Consider the following 15,292-nt stretch of genomic DNA (forward strand, 5'->3'; position numbering starts at 1 on the left):
TGGTGTGCAGTGGTGTTGATCTGGGCTCGCTGCCACCTCGACCTCCTGGGCTCAAGTGATCCTCCCACCTCAGCCTCCCAAGAACCTGAGACCACAGACGACACACACCACTCCGCCTGGCTCGTTTAGTATTTATCGAGTCAAACTGCAGATTTTCCAGGCGGGCTCAGTGCCTGCCCTGGCCTGATTTTGTCTTCCTGGTCTTAAACTGCTTTTCACTCCAAAGGCCCCAAAATTGTATAAGCTTTCTGGGCATGCAACCTGGACCTGTCCTGACTAAGCGGGAAATGTAGGTCCGAGGTTGGTAAACCCGGTAAACAATGCCCAGAGAGGCTGCAGGGGGCGGGGAGGTGGGGAAGACCTTGTGGAGGGGATGGCAGGGCCTGGGGAGGTTCAGCAAGGAGGGGTCTGGGAGTTTGGGGTCCAGTGACCCAGGCACACAAAGGCCAGACACGGGCGGAGGAGTACAAACCGCTGGAGGGACCCGGGCTTTCTTCCAAAGGCACTGGGAGCCGTGGGTGGTTTTAGGCCACAGACCGATGTGACTGACCGAGGGGCCAGGCCCTGGGTCTCCATGCTCCCTACACAAGGCAGGCGTGGTCTCACCTCACCTCAGGGCTTCGCACAGGCTATGCTGCCTGTCCAGAGCTTCCTGCAGCTTTCCGGGCCGCACCCCCTCCTTCGGGCCTTCTCCCAGCACCTCGCCCCCTCCCCACCCCGAGTGTTTGGACAATGCTCTCCACCTTCTGCTGGACGGTGTCTTACTGGCTACTCATAAGGTTGACTGTGATAACCAGCTTTCTCCCCCAGCTGGCTCTCTGAGTCAGCCATACTCTGAATACTCCACCTGGAGCAGGTGCTTAATAAGTTTTTTTTTTTTTTTTTTTTGAGACAGAGTCTCGCCGTGTCACCCAGGCTAGAGAGCAGTGGTGCCATCTTGAATTGCTGCACCTCCCAGGTTCAAGCAATTCTCCTGCCTCACCCTCCTGAGTAGCGGAGATTACAGGCACGCGCCACCACGTCCGGCTAATTTTTATATTTTTATTAGAAACAGGGTTTTGCTATGTTGGCCAGGGTGGTCTCAAACTCCTGACCTCAACTGATCCGCCCGCCTCGGCCTCCCAAAGTGCTGGGATTACAGGTGTGAGCCACCGCGCCCGGCTAACTTTTTTTTTTTTTTTTTCCTGAGACGGAGTCTTGCTCTATCACCAAGCGCTGGAGTGCAATGGTGTGATCTCAGCTCACTGCAACGTCCGCCTCCTGGGTTCAAGCGACTCTCCTGCCTCAGCCTCCCAAGTAGCTGGGATTACAGGAGCCCGCCACAACGCCTGGCTAATTTTTGTATTTTTAGTAGAGATGGAATTTCACCATGTTGGCCAGGCTGGTCTCAATCTTTAAATATTTTTAAAATTAAATGAGCATGGCCGGGGGGTGGCTGACACTTGTAATTCCAGCACCTTGGGAGGCTGAGGCGGGTGGGTCACCTGAGGTCAGGAGTTCGAGATCAGCCTGGCCCAACATGGCGAAACCCTGTCTCTACTAAAAATACAAAAATTAGCCAGGCGTGGTGGTGGGTGCCTGTAATCCCAGCTACTCCGGAGGCTGAGGCAGGAGAATCACTTAAACCCAGGAGGCGGAGGTTGCAGTGAGCGGAGGTCACGTCACTGCACTCTAGCCTGGGTGGCGACAGAGTGAGACTCCATCTCAAAAATAAATAAATAAATAATAGATAAAGGCAGAATACTCCAGCCTGGGCAAGGGGTCAGAGTGAGTGTGCTGAGGCCAGGGAGGCTCCCAGCGCACACTGACAGGCACTGGCCTGGGTAAGCCTGTGGGTTGGGGAGCCGTCGCCAGGATCTGGTGACAAGGACCCCGAGCCAGCCTCCCTTGTGACTTGCAGGTTCTGCCGGCGCCTGGAGGAGGCGTCTTTCTGCTTCTCCCACTGCCAGGCATGGGCGGTTCCCGTGCCGTGCGGGTCCCGCCTCCTCCCTGCTCCCAGCCGCGAGCCCCGGGGCTCTGGCGACCTGCCCGGCCTGACATCTTCCCAGGGTGAACATAAAAGAACCTCCTTCAGCTGGAGCACGCATCTGCCTCGGGGCGGGCCACAGCCTGGCACTGCCAACTGTGCCACCCGCCCAGCCTCTCCCGCACCACCTTGGGATGAACAGCTGTCCTGCCCGCCTATGCGGAGGTGGCCGGCGGGGCCAGCGTGGGGGTGCAGGGATCCCCAGGGTGTGGGGCAGCCAGGCCAGGGCGAGAGACACGGTCAGGCTCAGCCCATCCACTGTCAGCCGGGCACATGCTGGCCCTCCCTCGAGTACCACTGAGTGCCTCCTGTGTGTAGGAAGAGGGCCATCTCTGCCCCGGTGGCCTGGAGATGCAGATGGGCAGGGGGCAGGCATCGTGGCTGACAGGACATCAGGCCAGGTGCCAGGAGGGTCTCAGGAGGGCCTCCTGCCTCCAGGTGGGGATGTTCAGCCCCCACTTCTTTGTGTGTGATTGTCTGTCTCCTCTCTCTCACTTGCCAACTTCCTCACCTGCCCCCTCCCGGCTGTCTGGTGGGCTGGGTGGCTAGGGACAGAGGCCTCATGTCACCCGGCACCAAGCAGCCCCCACGCCCAGCCGGCTTCGGCCCAGAAGCAGAGCCTTGGGAAGCACCTGTCTCAGAGCTGGGGACTGGGGGCGGGCACTGGGGCACAGCTGCGCCTGGAGTCCCAGGGGTGGGGGAAAGGAGGCAACCGCGGGGCAGGGGGCTCTGGTACCTGTGCGAAGGCGCTAGCGGGCTCTGGGTCTCCCTGTGACCCCGATCTAAAGCCCACCAGACCTAGAGGAGACCCCCGCCCGCTTACTCCCCAGGGCACTGTTTGAGGGGTGGGTAGGGAGCCCCACACCCTCGGGTGGCTCTTCCAGTTTTTCTTGTCTGGCTGCGCTTGGCCTCAGTTTCCTCAAATGCAGACCAGGGAGAGGAGTGCCTCAGTCTCCCGGAACGGCCCCCAAGCCGGCCTGCCCCTCCCCACGCACTCAAGGGTCTCTGTCCAGGGCCCACAGGCGACCCAGCAAGGGCTCCTGTGGCCTTTAGAAACACCCTTTCGTCGTGGAAGTCTTCAAACCTACAGAAAGCAAGGAGGCGCTGGCCGTGGCGGCCTCCCGTCTCCCAGGCCCGCGTCCACCCTCCCCGCGCCGGTGCCCTCCGGACGGAGGTGGAAGCCGAGGCGCGGGAGAGGCGGCTGCGGCCGGGCAGCGGGGCCCGGTGACCTTGGGCGCGTCCTTACACGTCGCGGGCCTCAGTTTCCCCTCCTGGGGAGAGGCCCGCGAGGGGCTCCGAGGCCTCGGCCCGCGTGACCTTGGGGCGCCCCCGACCCCGCGGCCCGAGATTCCCGGCGCCGAGCGGAGGCGGCGCGCGGGGAGGGGGCGCAGCCGAGGCGGGTCTCCCGCCCCCGCCCCTCCCCCGCCGCAAGGCTCCGCCCCCCGCGGCTCCGCCCCGCCCCGCCCCCGCCTCCCCCCTCCCTCGGGCTCCGGCCGGCGGCGGCGGCGGCGGCTCCGCTCCGCACTGCCCGGCGCCGCCTCGCCATGGACGCGCGCGGGGGCGGCGGGCGGCCCGGGGAGAGCCCGGGCGCGACCCCCGCGCCGGGGCCGCCGCCGCCGCCGCCGCCCGCGCCCCCCCAACAGCAGCCGCCGCCGCCGCCGCCGCCCGCGCCCCCCCCGGGCCCCGGGCCCGCGCCCCCCCAGCAGCCGCCCCGGGCCGAGGCGTTGCCCCCGGAGGCGGCGGATGAGGGCGGCCCGCGGGGCCGGCTCCGCAGCCGCGACAGCTCGTGCGGCCGCCCGGGCACCCCGGGCGCGGCGAGCACGGCCAAGGGCAGCCCGAACGGCGAGTGCGGACGCGGCGAGCCGCAGTGCAGCCCCGCGGGGCCCGAGGGCCCGGCGCGGGGCCCCAAGGTGTCGTTCTCGTGCCGCGGGGCGGCCTCGGGGCCCGCGCCGGGGCCGGGGCCGGCGGAGGAGGCGGGCAGCGAGGAGGCGGGCCCGGCGGGGGAGCCGCGCGGCAGCCAGGCCAGCTTCATGCAGCGCCAGTTCGGGGCGCTCCTGCAGCCGGGCGTCAACAAGTTCTCGCTGCGGATGTTCGGCAGCCAGAAGGCCGTGGAGCGCGAGCAGGAGCGCGTCAAGTCGGCGGGGGCCTGGATCATCCACCCGTACAGCGACTTCAGGTACCGCCTCCGGGAGGGCCGGTCGGCGCGAGGGGGCCCGGGGAGCCGGGTGCGCGGGGGCTGTCCTTGGAGCGCCTGGGGAGGGCGGGGCGGCGCGCCCGGCCGGTGACCTCGGGCGTGTCCGGGACCCGCCTCGGAGTGACCCCGGCGCGCGAGGCTCCGCCTCTGGGGGTCTCCCCGGGTGACCCCGGAGCGCCCCCCTCCCACGCACCCCGACATCCTCCGCCCTGCGGCGCGGCGGGTGGGGTGGGCCGCAGGGCCAGGGTCTGAGCGCAGAGGGGCGGAGAGGACGAATAGAGGGGAACGTGGGCCCCAGAGAGGCGGCGGAGCGGAAGGGAGGAGGAAAGAAGGGCGCCTGGGAAGGACGCGCCCGAGGGAGGCCGGGGGAGAGGGGGTTAAGCGACTCCCACGGCGTCCATCCGCGCCCCGCCTGCAAAGAGGCGCGCCCGGGGCTGCGGGCCTGGAAAGCGTGCGGGTCCCCAAGCTGTGTCTCCGGGAGCCGCTCCACCCGAGCCGCGGGCGGTGCGCGCATGTGGCGGTGGGTGTGTAGACGCTGCTGTGGATCCAGCCGGCTAATGCGTGGAAGGCTCGGAGCAGGGCCGGCGCGGGGCCACCGCCACCGATGTTTGCGGTCCTGGTTCCTGGGCTGTGCGTGCTGTGGCCGGAGAGTGAGACCGGCGCGTGTCCCCGTGGGCTGTGTGTGAACAGGGGCCCGTGACCACGGCGGGTTCCCGGGGCGCGAGCCTGTGGCCGGGGAGGTGTGTCTCCAGGAGTGTGTTTGCGTGTGGTCGCGGGCGTGTGCGCCTCGGGTGGGTTTATGTTGGCGGGACATGTGGTTTGTGTGTGTTGGGACCAGGTGGCGGGCGTGCGCGTGTGCGCCCGTGGCCGGTGTGCACCGGTGGGCAGTAGTGTGAGCCATAGGCAGGTCTCACACGTGCGACCATAGAGGGATGCATGTGTGTTTGTGTGTCCACGAGTGGGGTGTGAGGTGGGGTGTGAGGTGGGGTGGGGTGTGGAGGGTGTAGGTCGGGCCAGCCGGGCTAGCGAGGCCGGGCGCTCGGGGCGGGCGCGGTTTCAGCACCACGGACAGCGCGCCGGACCTGGGAAGCCTGCGGTTTTCCCGCCTGTCTCTCCTCCTCCAGGCCTGGGCGCCCCAGGACGGCCCCCACGGACCCTGGACCCCCGGAACTGGGCAGGGAGGCTATGGGGTTCTCTTCCCCTGGCTTCTCTGCACCCCTAGTGCTTGGCTGGAGAAACTGAGGCCTGGGGCACATGCGTCCTGGACAGAGCCTTGAGGAAGGCCCTGGAATCCTCCTCTTACCCCAGGCCTTCCTGAGAGGTGAATACAGCTTTGACCAGAAGGCTGGATTTCGAGACAGGCCAGGGTGGGAGGAGCCCCGAAACCCCAGAGGGGCTGTGTCCAGCCCCTCCCACCCTGCCTATGTGCCCCACTGGGAGAGCTTGGTCAGGGTCTGGGCTCTGGCCTGCGAAATGCGGACAGTGAGCAGGAAGGACTGGACTTCCAGGGCTGCTGGTCGGCCTGGCCCCACTTCCAGTCGGGCAGTGGCACCCCCTGACCGGAGAGGGACGCGGTGGAGAGGGAGCTGCAGAATGTGCCACTCCCCTCCATCCCCTCCAGCATGACCTTCGACAGAGATGGGTGCACCGCAGCGTGGGGGCTGGCAGGTGGAGGCCCACACCAGCCACTCCCTCCCCTGGGCAGCTCCAGCGACCGCCTGGCTGCAGAGGGGTGGTCGGTGGCCTGGGGGGCAGGTGGGCTGATGGCTGATCCCGGAGCTTGGGAGGAAGGCCGGTAGGAGGAGTGAAGCCCCATCATCCTTCCACCCTCCTTGGGCATGGTCGCCTGGAGGCCTGGGCAGGCGGTGGCCCCACTCTGTGCTCTGAGGCATTGAGGGCTCAGAGGCCCCTGTGTGGACCAAGTGCGGCCCCACCCCGGCAGATGAGCGTTAAAGTGAAACTGAGCAGGCAGGGAATGGGGTTAGCAGGGCCTGTCTTCAGGACTAGGGGAGTTACGGCAGTCAGATTTTAAAAAAGGATTTTGATGCTGCCACGCTGGGTGCACGGGGCCCCTACTACCCTCCCCAGGCTTGGGACCTGTGCCAGTGTGGAATCAGTGTGGAAAAAGACCCCCAAGAATATCTCAAAAGCTTCCTAAGCCCCCGCTGGGCCGGGGGCTGTCGGAAGCACCTCTGAGGATTAATTTAATAATACTAATTATTGTAAGGGTGAGGAGGGTGCTGTTGCTAACCCGTTTTACCCAGGAGGAAAGAGAGGCCCAGAGAAGTCAAGTCGTTTGGTCAGAGTCACACAGCTACTCAGGGCCGGATCTGGGATTCTGTCTGGGCAGCACAGCCCAGGTGTCCACACTCCTGACCGGCAGGCAGCCAGCCTCTGCCTAGGTCCCATGCAGACCAAGAGGAGCAGGAAGGCCTCCTGGGGGTGCCTAGGGGTGGGTGGTGGGTGATATTTGTGTGAATATTAATTATTTATTTATTTTTTAATTTTTGAGATGGAGTCTCGCTGTGTCTCCCAGGCTGGAGTGCAGTGGTGCGATCTCGGCTCACTGCAACCTCCGCCTCCCGGGTTCAAGGGATTCTCCCACCTCAGCCTCCGGAATACCTGGGATTACAGGCACACACCACCACGCCCGGCTAATTTTTGTATTTTTAGTGGAGACCGGGTTTCACCATCTTGGCCAGGATGGTCTCAAACTCCTGACCTCAAGTGATCCGCCCGCCGCGGCCTCCCAAAGTGCTGGAATTACAGGCGTGAGCCACCACGCCCGGCCTGTGAATACTAAATTTTTGAAACCATGTATGCAGTGGTGGGAGGGGCCTGTGTCTGCCTTTTCACATTTGCCCCTTTCTCCTCACAACCCGGTGGTGTAGTAACCGTCCCTGCTGGAGCCGCATCTGCAGCGAGATTTAAAAGGAAGAAGGAGGGGGCAACTCCCGCCCCAGCCCCCAGGTCCCTGTGCAGAGGCCAGCAGTGTCCCCCCTCCTCGAACGCCCCTTGTCTCTTGCCAGTTGATCCCACCCCCGGAAATTGGCCCGAGCCGCCTGGCACCAGGAAGGAGACCATTAGTGTTTGTGAACCGGAACCGCCCCCACTCGGCTGGGCTGAGGAGGTGTGGGGGATGCAGGAGAGCCCTGGCCGGGAGGAGGCATTTGAGGTGGCTGGGGGATGATGGGAATGTGTGCAGAAAGGTGGCCCAGCCGAGGGAAGAGCCGGGAGCGGAGCCGGGCACGGGGCCGGGCCAGGAGGCAGCATCGTGGAGCGTCTGGGGGCCGGACCCTGCTGTGGGGGATGTTTTTGGGCAGCCCACAGCAAGCAAAGAGGCTGCCACATTTGCAGCTGACTCAGGAGTCGGGCCCCAGCTGCCTTTGGGCCCAAGGCCTCCTGTGCCTGGCTGGGTGTCTTGGGTCCTCATTGGGCCCGTCTGCCTCAGTTTCCCCAAATGCAAGGTGGGGATGGTATGAGGGAGAAGGGTTGGGTCTTTCATAGCCTTGCCAATGTCTTGGCCTCACGTCTCACACTCTCTTCACCTCCCCTTCCTGCTGAGAGAGTGCTGTGCTCCTTGCCCAGCCTGTGCCCCCCAGGCACGCCCTCACCCCGGTTCTTCCTTGCCCATCCGTCTCCACCTCGCCCAAGTCTGCCCTACTCCTGTGCTCGGAAGCGGCCTCTTTCACGCGACATCCCAGTCCCGGTATACAGCAGGTGCCACATATCTGCTGAATTTGCTGAGGGGCAGACATCGGTCCAGATTTTGGCTCTCAGGCCTGGGCGGCTGGCCCCTTTGGAAGTGCAGTTGGTGCCAGGGTGCGGTGGCTCACGCCTGAGATCCCAGCACTTTGGGAGGCCGAGGCGGGCAGATCACCTGAGGTCAGGAGTTCGAGAGCAGCCTGGCCAACATGGTGAGTTCCCGTCTCTACTAAAAATACAAAAATTAGCCGGGTGTGGTGGTGAATGCCTGTAGTCCCAGCTACTCGGGAGGCTGAGGCAGAAGAATCACTTGAATCCAGGAGGCAGAGGTTGCAGTGAGCCGAGATCGCGCCGCTGCATTCCAGCCTGGATGACAGAGTGGGACTTGGTCTCAAAAAAAAAAGAAACAAAAAAAGAAGTGCAGTTGGTCTATTCCTGAAGCCTCTGGGGCTGTGGGTGGCTCTACACCCCGGCCTGATGTCTGGAAGTCCGCAGAGGCGTGCCGGGCGCTTCCCTGGGGTGCTGGTGGAAAAACAAGTTCAAGGACCCAAGTTCAAGCTTTGGGTTCCGGAGGCTCAAGTTCCCTTCTTTGTAGGTGATTACGGTTCGTGCCTGAATTGGAACAGGCGTGAAAACCAAGAAGAAGGGGTTTGGCCTTACGGAACCCCAGGGCTGTGGCAGGGTCTTCTGTGCCTCCCAGAGCAAAATTAGGTCAAAAATAAGTATAGTTCATTCCTACTCCCCTCACCCCAACCGCCGCTGATTCTAAAGGCCACACAGGTCCACTTGGGAAAGCCTGAGTCATGCAAAGGAGGGCGTCCCCGCGGGAGAGGGGCCGGGGCCGGAGGGTGTCCCTGCGGGAGGGGCTGGGGCTGGAGGGGACACGAAGGCCCAGGGAGGGACGGTCTGAGGAGGTCGCATTCTCCGAGGCTTGCCCTCATCCACCCCCCACCCCCGGTGTCACCCAGGGAGCTGGGCAGGCCTGGCAGGGTGGAGACCTGGGCAGATCCGGGGTTTGTGCCCTGGGCGCTCTGGAGGGCACAGGGCAGGTGTCGGGTGGAGAGAGGCTGGCGGCTTCCTGACTGCCCTCGGTCCAGCTCCAGGGCTAAGTGCCCTGTGGCCGGCCTGCTGTCTCCTGCTGCTGCTGACTTTCAGGTCTGTGTTTCTGAATTGTCTTCAGCTGGGGAGGCCCCGTGTGAGGGGAGACAGACGAGATGCTCCCCAAAGCCAGGATCCGTTATGTCTCCTGGGGTCCTCGAGAGGACTGGTCGGGGAGGGGCTGCTCCAAGACCCCACCAGGACAGGCGGCCCCTGGGCCCCGCCTCAGATGGCTGAGCGGGTCAGCGGGAGATCAGCCTGGGGGTGCAGCTCTGCAAATCCATGGTGATGAATTCCGGCATTAGGGCGAGGGAATAAACCCCCCATTATCCCGGGGGAGGTCGGCCCTGGGGGCAGGGCGAGGCGACGGTTTCCCTGGCTCCAGTCACGGCAGGAAGGCCCAGCGTGTGCAGGATGGTGGGGCGTGCACGGACCCATATCCCAGGTGGCAGTGGCCTGCCCTCTGGCCTGTGTGGAGGGGTCAGGGGTTGCGGTGGCCAAGGCCTCCCCACTCTCTTCAGGGCCTTCCCTATGTTCCCTGCTCGAAAACGGACATCTCTGTCTGGGCACTGTGGCTCACGCCTGTAATCCCAGCACTTTGGGAGGCAGAGGTGGGAGGATCTCTTGAGCCCAGGAGTTCGAGACCAGCCTGGGCAACATAGCAAGCCCCCCCATCTCTACAAAAAGTTAAAAAATTAGCCAGGTGTGGTGGCGTGCAGCTGTAGTCCCAGCTACTCTGGAGGCTGAGGCAGGAGGATCACCTGAGCCCAGGAGGTTGAGGCTGCAGTGAGCTATGATCATGCCACTGCTCTCCGGCCTACGAAACAGAATAAGACCCTGTCTCAAAAAAATAAAAAACCTAAAAACCCACATATTCAAGCCCCCTTCATCAGCTCACCACTCACTTGAGCTGGGCCCTGCCTCACCCCCCGCCCCACGGTTCAGCCTCGCACCCAAACAGCACTGGCCGCCTCTCTCCTGCCAGATGCCTCCCCGGCCCCCTTTCTGGCCTCCCGGCTGCCACCATGGGCCTCTCCAGACATCGGTCCTTCTTTCCCTGTCACCTCAACCTCCTGCCTGGCTCCAGCCCTCCCCCATCGTGTCCGCCCACATGCCCTGGTCCCGAGGCTGCCCACCGGCCTTGAAGGGAGCATCAGCCTCCACACCTGCTGCCCCTCTTCAGGCACCGCCCTCGCCTCACCATCTCATCCACCCACACACCACCTCCTCCGAGGAGCCCTCCCGCCCGCCCGGGACTGACAGGCCCCCCAGGTTGGTCTTCTTGTGGCACCCCCCAAGGCATCCCATGTGTCTGTCTTGGGGCTGGGCCTGGCCTGTGTGGTCTTCGTGTCCCCCGGTGCCCGGCGGGACAGTTCAGTGAACATCTGCTCCGTCTTGGGATCACCCGGGAATCCGAGATCTCCCCCCCGCCCCCGGCCCATAGCGTCTCCCTTTCTTAATCCCGGGCACCTGCCACGGATCTGCCCATGACTCCACAGCTGAGAGCGCTGTCTCCTAATCCCCCGGCCCGAGGCTCTCCCTTAATCACCGACCTCCAGCCCCTAATCCTCTCCCGGATTTGCCCCATCTGTAAATCCTGGACGGCCTCCGGCCTGAGGCTGGGCTCCTGCGGGGAGGGCCCGGCTGCCCTCGCCCAGTTCCCCAACGCGGGACTCAGGCTCCCACAGGGGCTGAAGACCCCCTGGGCAGGCCCTCCCCTGGGATCCAAGGGGCTGAGGGTCCTGGGCCTTCTATTGCCAGGAGACCTGGTGTCCTCGTGGTGTTTGGGAGCCGGGTCAGCGGCCTCCTCCCCCGAGCTTCATCCAGCCCTGGAGAGACGGGGCCCTGCATCGGCCTTGGGAACTTCCAGGGGAAGAACCCTGAGCTCCAGGCAGGAGAATGACACATGGTCTGTCTGGGTTCCCATCCCACTGTTTCACTTATGGCTGGAGGAGCCTCAGTTTCCCTGTCTGAGCCGAGAGAGAGGCTGGGCGGCTGTTGGAGGAGGGCTGAGCTCACGTTGGTGTCAGGTGCCGGGGTCCCCACTGAAGCCACTCTGGAGTGGGAGGGGGTCCGAGGCTTCCTCAGGTCCCCCAGGCGTGAGAGCTGAGGCCTGAAGGTGTCCCCGGGGACCCAGCCTCATCCCCGGCCTCGGGAGCTGGTCTCCCTCCCTGCCTGTGAGGGCCGAGCTGGAGGAAATGGCCTCGTAGAGGCCTCACTGTTACCTGTTGGGGATGGGTTTTAAATACAGGATTTAATGATGGTCTCTGATGTTCCTGTGACAGCTGAGGGGGACCTGTCCTTGCTCAGCACTGGGTTTGGACAAGGAGGGCACACAGTGCCCGGGGGCTGCTGGGGCCCGCTTGGGTCCCTGTGGTGGCTGGATGAGGAAAGGGCTGCTGGATGCGGCTGCACAGAGTGTGAGGGGGAGTGGGGGCGGGCTTTGGGCCTTCCCCTGACCCCAGGTCCCCTCTCTGGGGTCCTGTCTTCTGGAGCTGGCTCCTCCTCCCCAGGGCGAGAGGCAGGAGAGGGTCTCCCAAGGTCACTTGGTCTAGTGCTGGGCAAGGAGAGGGTTGGGGTGCACCGGCAGAGACAGTGATGCCCTGCAGAGCTCTGGGGTCCCCTCTGCCCCAGGCCTCGGGTTTCCCCTTGGGAGGGGACATGTGTGGACGCCCTTCCTCGTCCTCATCTCTGAATGGTGACGACGAGGGTTGCAGCCCCAAGCCCTGCTTGGAGACATTGTGGTTGGAACGGGCAGGCCCCGCCCCACGAGGGACCCTCGGAGTGGCCACCCCACCTGTCCCTTCTCCTAGGCCCCTCTGCTCCGACCCCTGTAATCTCCAGGAATACTGCCCTGCTGGGCAAGATGGGCTGAGGAGTCCTTTTCCGGGACACAGGAGCAGAAGGCTCAAGGGAGGAGGTTTCCAGACAGTATGGGCTGTAGATAAGAGGACAGTCCTGGGGTCTCATCCTGCAGCCCCACTTCCATCAGAGGGGAGGTGTGGTACCTGCCCCCAGCTTACCCCAAGAATAAAGGGGAGAATGTCTGTTAATCATCACCTGGAAGGGAGGCCCTCATGTTATATGGCCGTTTAAAACCAGGTCCCCCCTTGGCGGTTTCTAGGTCTCTTTGGCTGTTTCTAGGTCCCCCCGCCTTGGCGGTTTCTAGGTCCCCCTTGGTGGTTTTTTTTTTTTTTTTTTTTTTTTTTTGAGGCGGAGTCTCACTCTGTCGCCCAGGCTGGAGTGCAGTGGCGTGATCTCGGCTCACTGCAAGCTCTGCCTCCCGGGTTCACGCCATTCTCCTGCCTCAGCCTCTCCGAGTAGCTGGGTCTACAGGCGCCCACTACCACGCCCGGCTAATTTTTTGTATTTTTTTTTAGTAGAGACGGGGTTTCACCGTGGTCTCGATCTCCTGACCTCGTGACCCGCCCGCCTCGGCCTCCCAAAGTGCTGGGATTACAAGCGTGAGCCACCGCGCCCGGCCCCCTTGGTGGTTTCTAGGTCCTCCTGGTGGTTTCTAGGTCTCCTTGGTGGTTTCTAGGTCCTCCTGGTGGTTTTTAGGTCCTCCTCATGGGTTCTAGGTCTGCTTGGTGGTCTCTGGAGCCCCCTGGGAGTTTCTCCCCACCCCTTGTAGGGGAGGTTTCTAGGCCCTGTGGCCTTCTCAACTGATTTTTCCTGCTTGTTTTGTCCCAAGGCTGGTGCTCGAAGGTGGGAGGCAGGTCTCAATCCAGAGGGTGAGGCTGGGGCTGAGCTCCACGGTGAGTGCCCTTGGGGCTGAGGGGCAGGGAGCCAGCGGCAGGCAGGTGGCATCCCATCAGCCCACTCGGTGCTGGGGCCCTGGGGGTCTTGTTGCTGAGCAGATGCGTGAGATTGGGGGCCGGAGCCCTCATGTCCTGTTAGACTCAGGGAAAGGAAGGCCTTAAATTTCCAGTCATTAGTCATTTGATTTCACCCTTCAAGCCTGTGAGTGGACCCCTCCCCACTCCAAGATCAAGTCAGCCTTTTGTTTTTTTTTTTGTTGTTTTTTTTTTTGAGACAGAGTCTCCCTCTATCACCCAGGCTGGAGTGCAGTGGTGCAGTTTTGCTTCACTGCAGCCTCGACTTCATGGGCTCGAGCGATCCTCCTACCTCAGCCTCCCAAGTAGCTGGGTCCACAGGTGCACACCACCACGCCGGCTAATTTTTGTATTTTTTGTAGAGACGGGATCTCACTATCTTGCCCAGGTTGGTCCTGAACTCCTGAGCTTCTGTGATCCTTTAGTCTTGGCCTCCCAAGCTGCTGGCATTAGAAGCATGAACCCCTGCACCCATCCTTCCCTTCTTTTTTTTCTTGAGACAGAGTCTCACTCTGTTGTCCAGGCTGGAGTGCAGTGGCGGGATCTCGGCTCACGGCAAGCTCCACCTGCCAGGTTCACGCCATTCTCCTGCCTCAGCCTCCTGGGTAGCTGGGACTACAGCGCCTGCCACCACACACAAAAAAATAATAAATTTTTGTATTTTTAGTAGAGACGGGGTTTCACCGTGTTGGCCAGGATGGTCTGGATCTCTTGAGCTCGTAATCTGCCTGCCTCAGCCTCCTTAAACGCTGGGATTACCGGCGTGAGCCACCGTGCCCGGCCTGAGTCAGCCCTTCTCCAGGTTTTATCCCCAGCCCGGGTGGTTCTTGGGGGGCGTCCCAAAGGCTCAGCCCCTCCCCATCTTGAGGTGGTGGATACTTGGAAGAAGAGACTGAGGTTCTCAGGGGCTGCAGGAACTCACCCAAGGTCACTGTGCCAGCAGGCGGGTGCCAGCCCAGCTCTGGCGGGTGCCAGCCCAGCTCTGGCTGGTGCCGCCACGATGCGAGTCGCTGGGTCCCTTCCAGCCTTTGGCTCTTGCAGACCGAGCTGCTGTGACCATCTTGGTACAAATGGCTTTTTAATTTTTTTCTCTTCCTTTTGGACGATTTCCCCGGGATCCTTTCCCCGAAGTGCAGTGTCTGGGTCACCTCGCAGGCATGGTGTTAACAGGTTTTCCCTCGAGGAGTCATCCAGAAACAAGGAGCCAACTTTCGGCAGCTCCTGAAACAAAGCTCCCGGCGGCCATGCCAGCGATGGGCTCCCAGGTTTTCCTTTATTGCTGCTAACTTTGGGGAGTCCCTCCAGCCCCTCAGCATCTCCTCCGAAAGGATGTGGGGACCCCGGCCATGATAGGGAGGGGCTGGGCCTGGGGTGGGGACAAGGCCTCAAGAATTGGCCGGACGCAGTGGCTTACGCCTGTAATCCCAGCACTTTGGGAGGCCGAGGCGGGTGGATCATGAGGTCAGGAGATCGAGACCATCCTGGCTAACACGGTGAAACCCCATCTCTACTAAAAATACAAAAAATTAGCCGGGCGCGGTGGCAGGTGCCTGTAGTCCCAGCTACTCGGGAGGCTGAGGCAGGAGAATGGCGTGAACCCGGGAGGCGGAGCTTGCAGTCAGCCGAGATCGTGCCACTGCACTCCAGCCTGGGTGACAGTGAGACTCCATCTCAAAAAAAAAAAAAAGCCTCAAGAACTAAGAAGGCTGAGTTGATCCCGGGGTGGGGAGGGGTCCTCTCGTGGGTGTGTGTGTGTGTGTGTGTGTGTGTGTGTGTCACAGGGTCTCATGTTGCCAAGGCTGGTCTCGAACTCCTGGGCTCAAGTAATCCTCCCACCCCAGCCTCCCAAAATGTTGGAATTACAGGCATCAGCCAGTGTGTCTGGCCTACCCCCCAAGCCCCCAGTGTTAATGGCAAAATCAAATGAATCTTTGTGCTGGAAATTCAAGACCCTCCCTTGTCTGAGTCAGGCACATGCAGGGCATGTAGGCTCAGACCCCAGTCTGGAACCTCCCCTTCAACAAGAGCCCTTGGCCCCAGAGCCCAGAGGTTTTTGTTTTGTTTTGTTCTTTGAGACGGAATCTCGCTCTGTCACCCAGGCTGGAGTGCAGTGGCGCGATCTCGGCTCACTGCAACCTCCGCCTCCTGGGTTCAAACAATTCTCCTGCTTCAGCCTCCCGAGTAGCTGGTACTACAGGGGCCCGTCACCACGCCCAGCTAATTTTTGTATTATTATTTTTTGGGATGGAATCTCACTCTGTTGCCAGGCTGGAGTGCCGTGGCATGATCTCAGCTCACTGCAACCTCCGACTCCCTGGTTCAAGCGATTCTCCTGCCTCAGCCTGGGATTACAGGCACGTGCCATCATGCCCAGCTAATTTTTTTTTTGTATTTTTTGTAGAGATGGGGTTTCACTATGTTGGCCAGCCTGAT

At 62.3% G+C, this 15,292-nt stretch overlaps 1 protein-coding gene across 2 annotated transcripts in view; it reads left to right on the forward strand.

The window, feature by feature from the left end:
- Positions 1-3,505: 3,505 nt before the first annotated feature.
- Positions 3,506-15,292, forward strand: part of HCN2 (hyperpolarization activated cyclic nucleotide gated potassium and sodium channel 2) — a 31,034-nt gene continuing 19,247 nt past the window's right edge. Inside the window, exon 1 of one of the 2 annotated variants that reach the window (XM_055247623.2) lies at positions 3,506-4,202. In XM_055247623.2, coding sequence (XP_055103598.1) covers positions 3,571-4,202 — 632 coding nt within the window. In that variant the 5' untranslated portion in view covers positions 3,506-3,570. The remainder of the gene's footprint in view (positions 4,203-15,292) is intronic. The other variant, XM_055247624.2, reaches the window with a different exon arrangement.

Source organism: Symphalangus syndactylus, chromosome 17 (assembly GCF_028878055.3).
Source record: "Symphalangus syndactylus isolate Jambi chromosome 17, NHGRI_mSymSyn1-v2.1_pri, whole genome shotgun sequence".
Classification (NCBI taxonomy): domain Eukaryota; kingdom Metazoa; phylum Chordata; class Mammalia; order Primates; family Hylobatidae; genus Symphalangus; species Symphalangus syndactylus.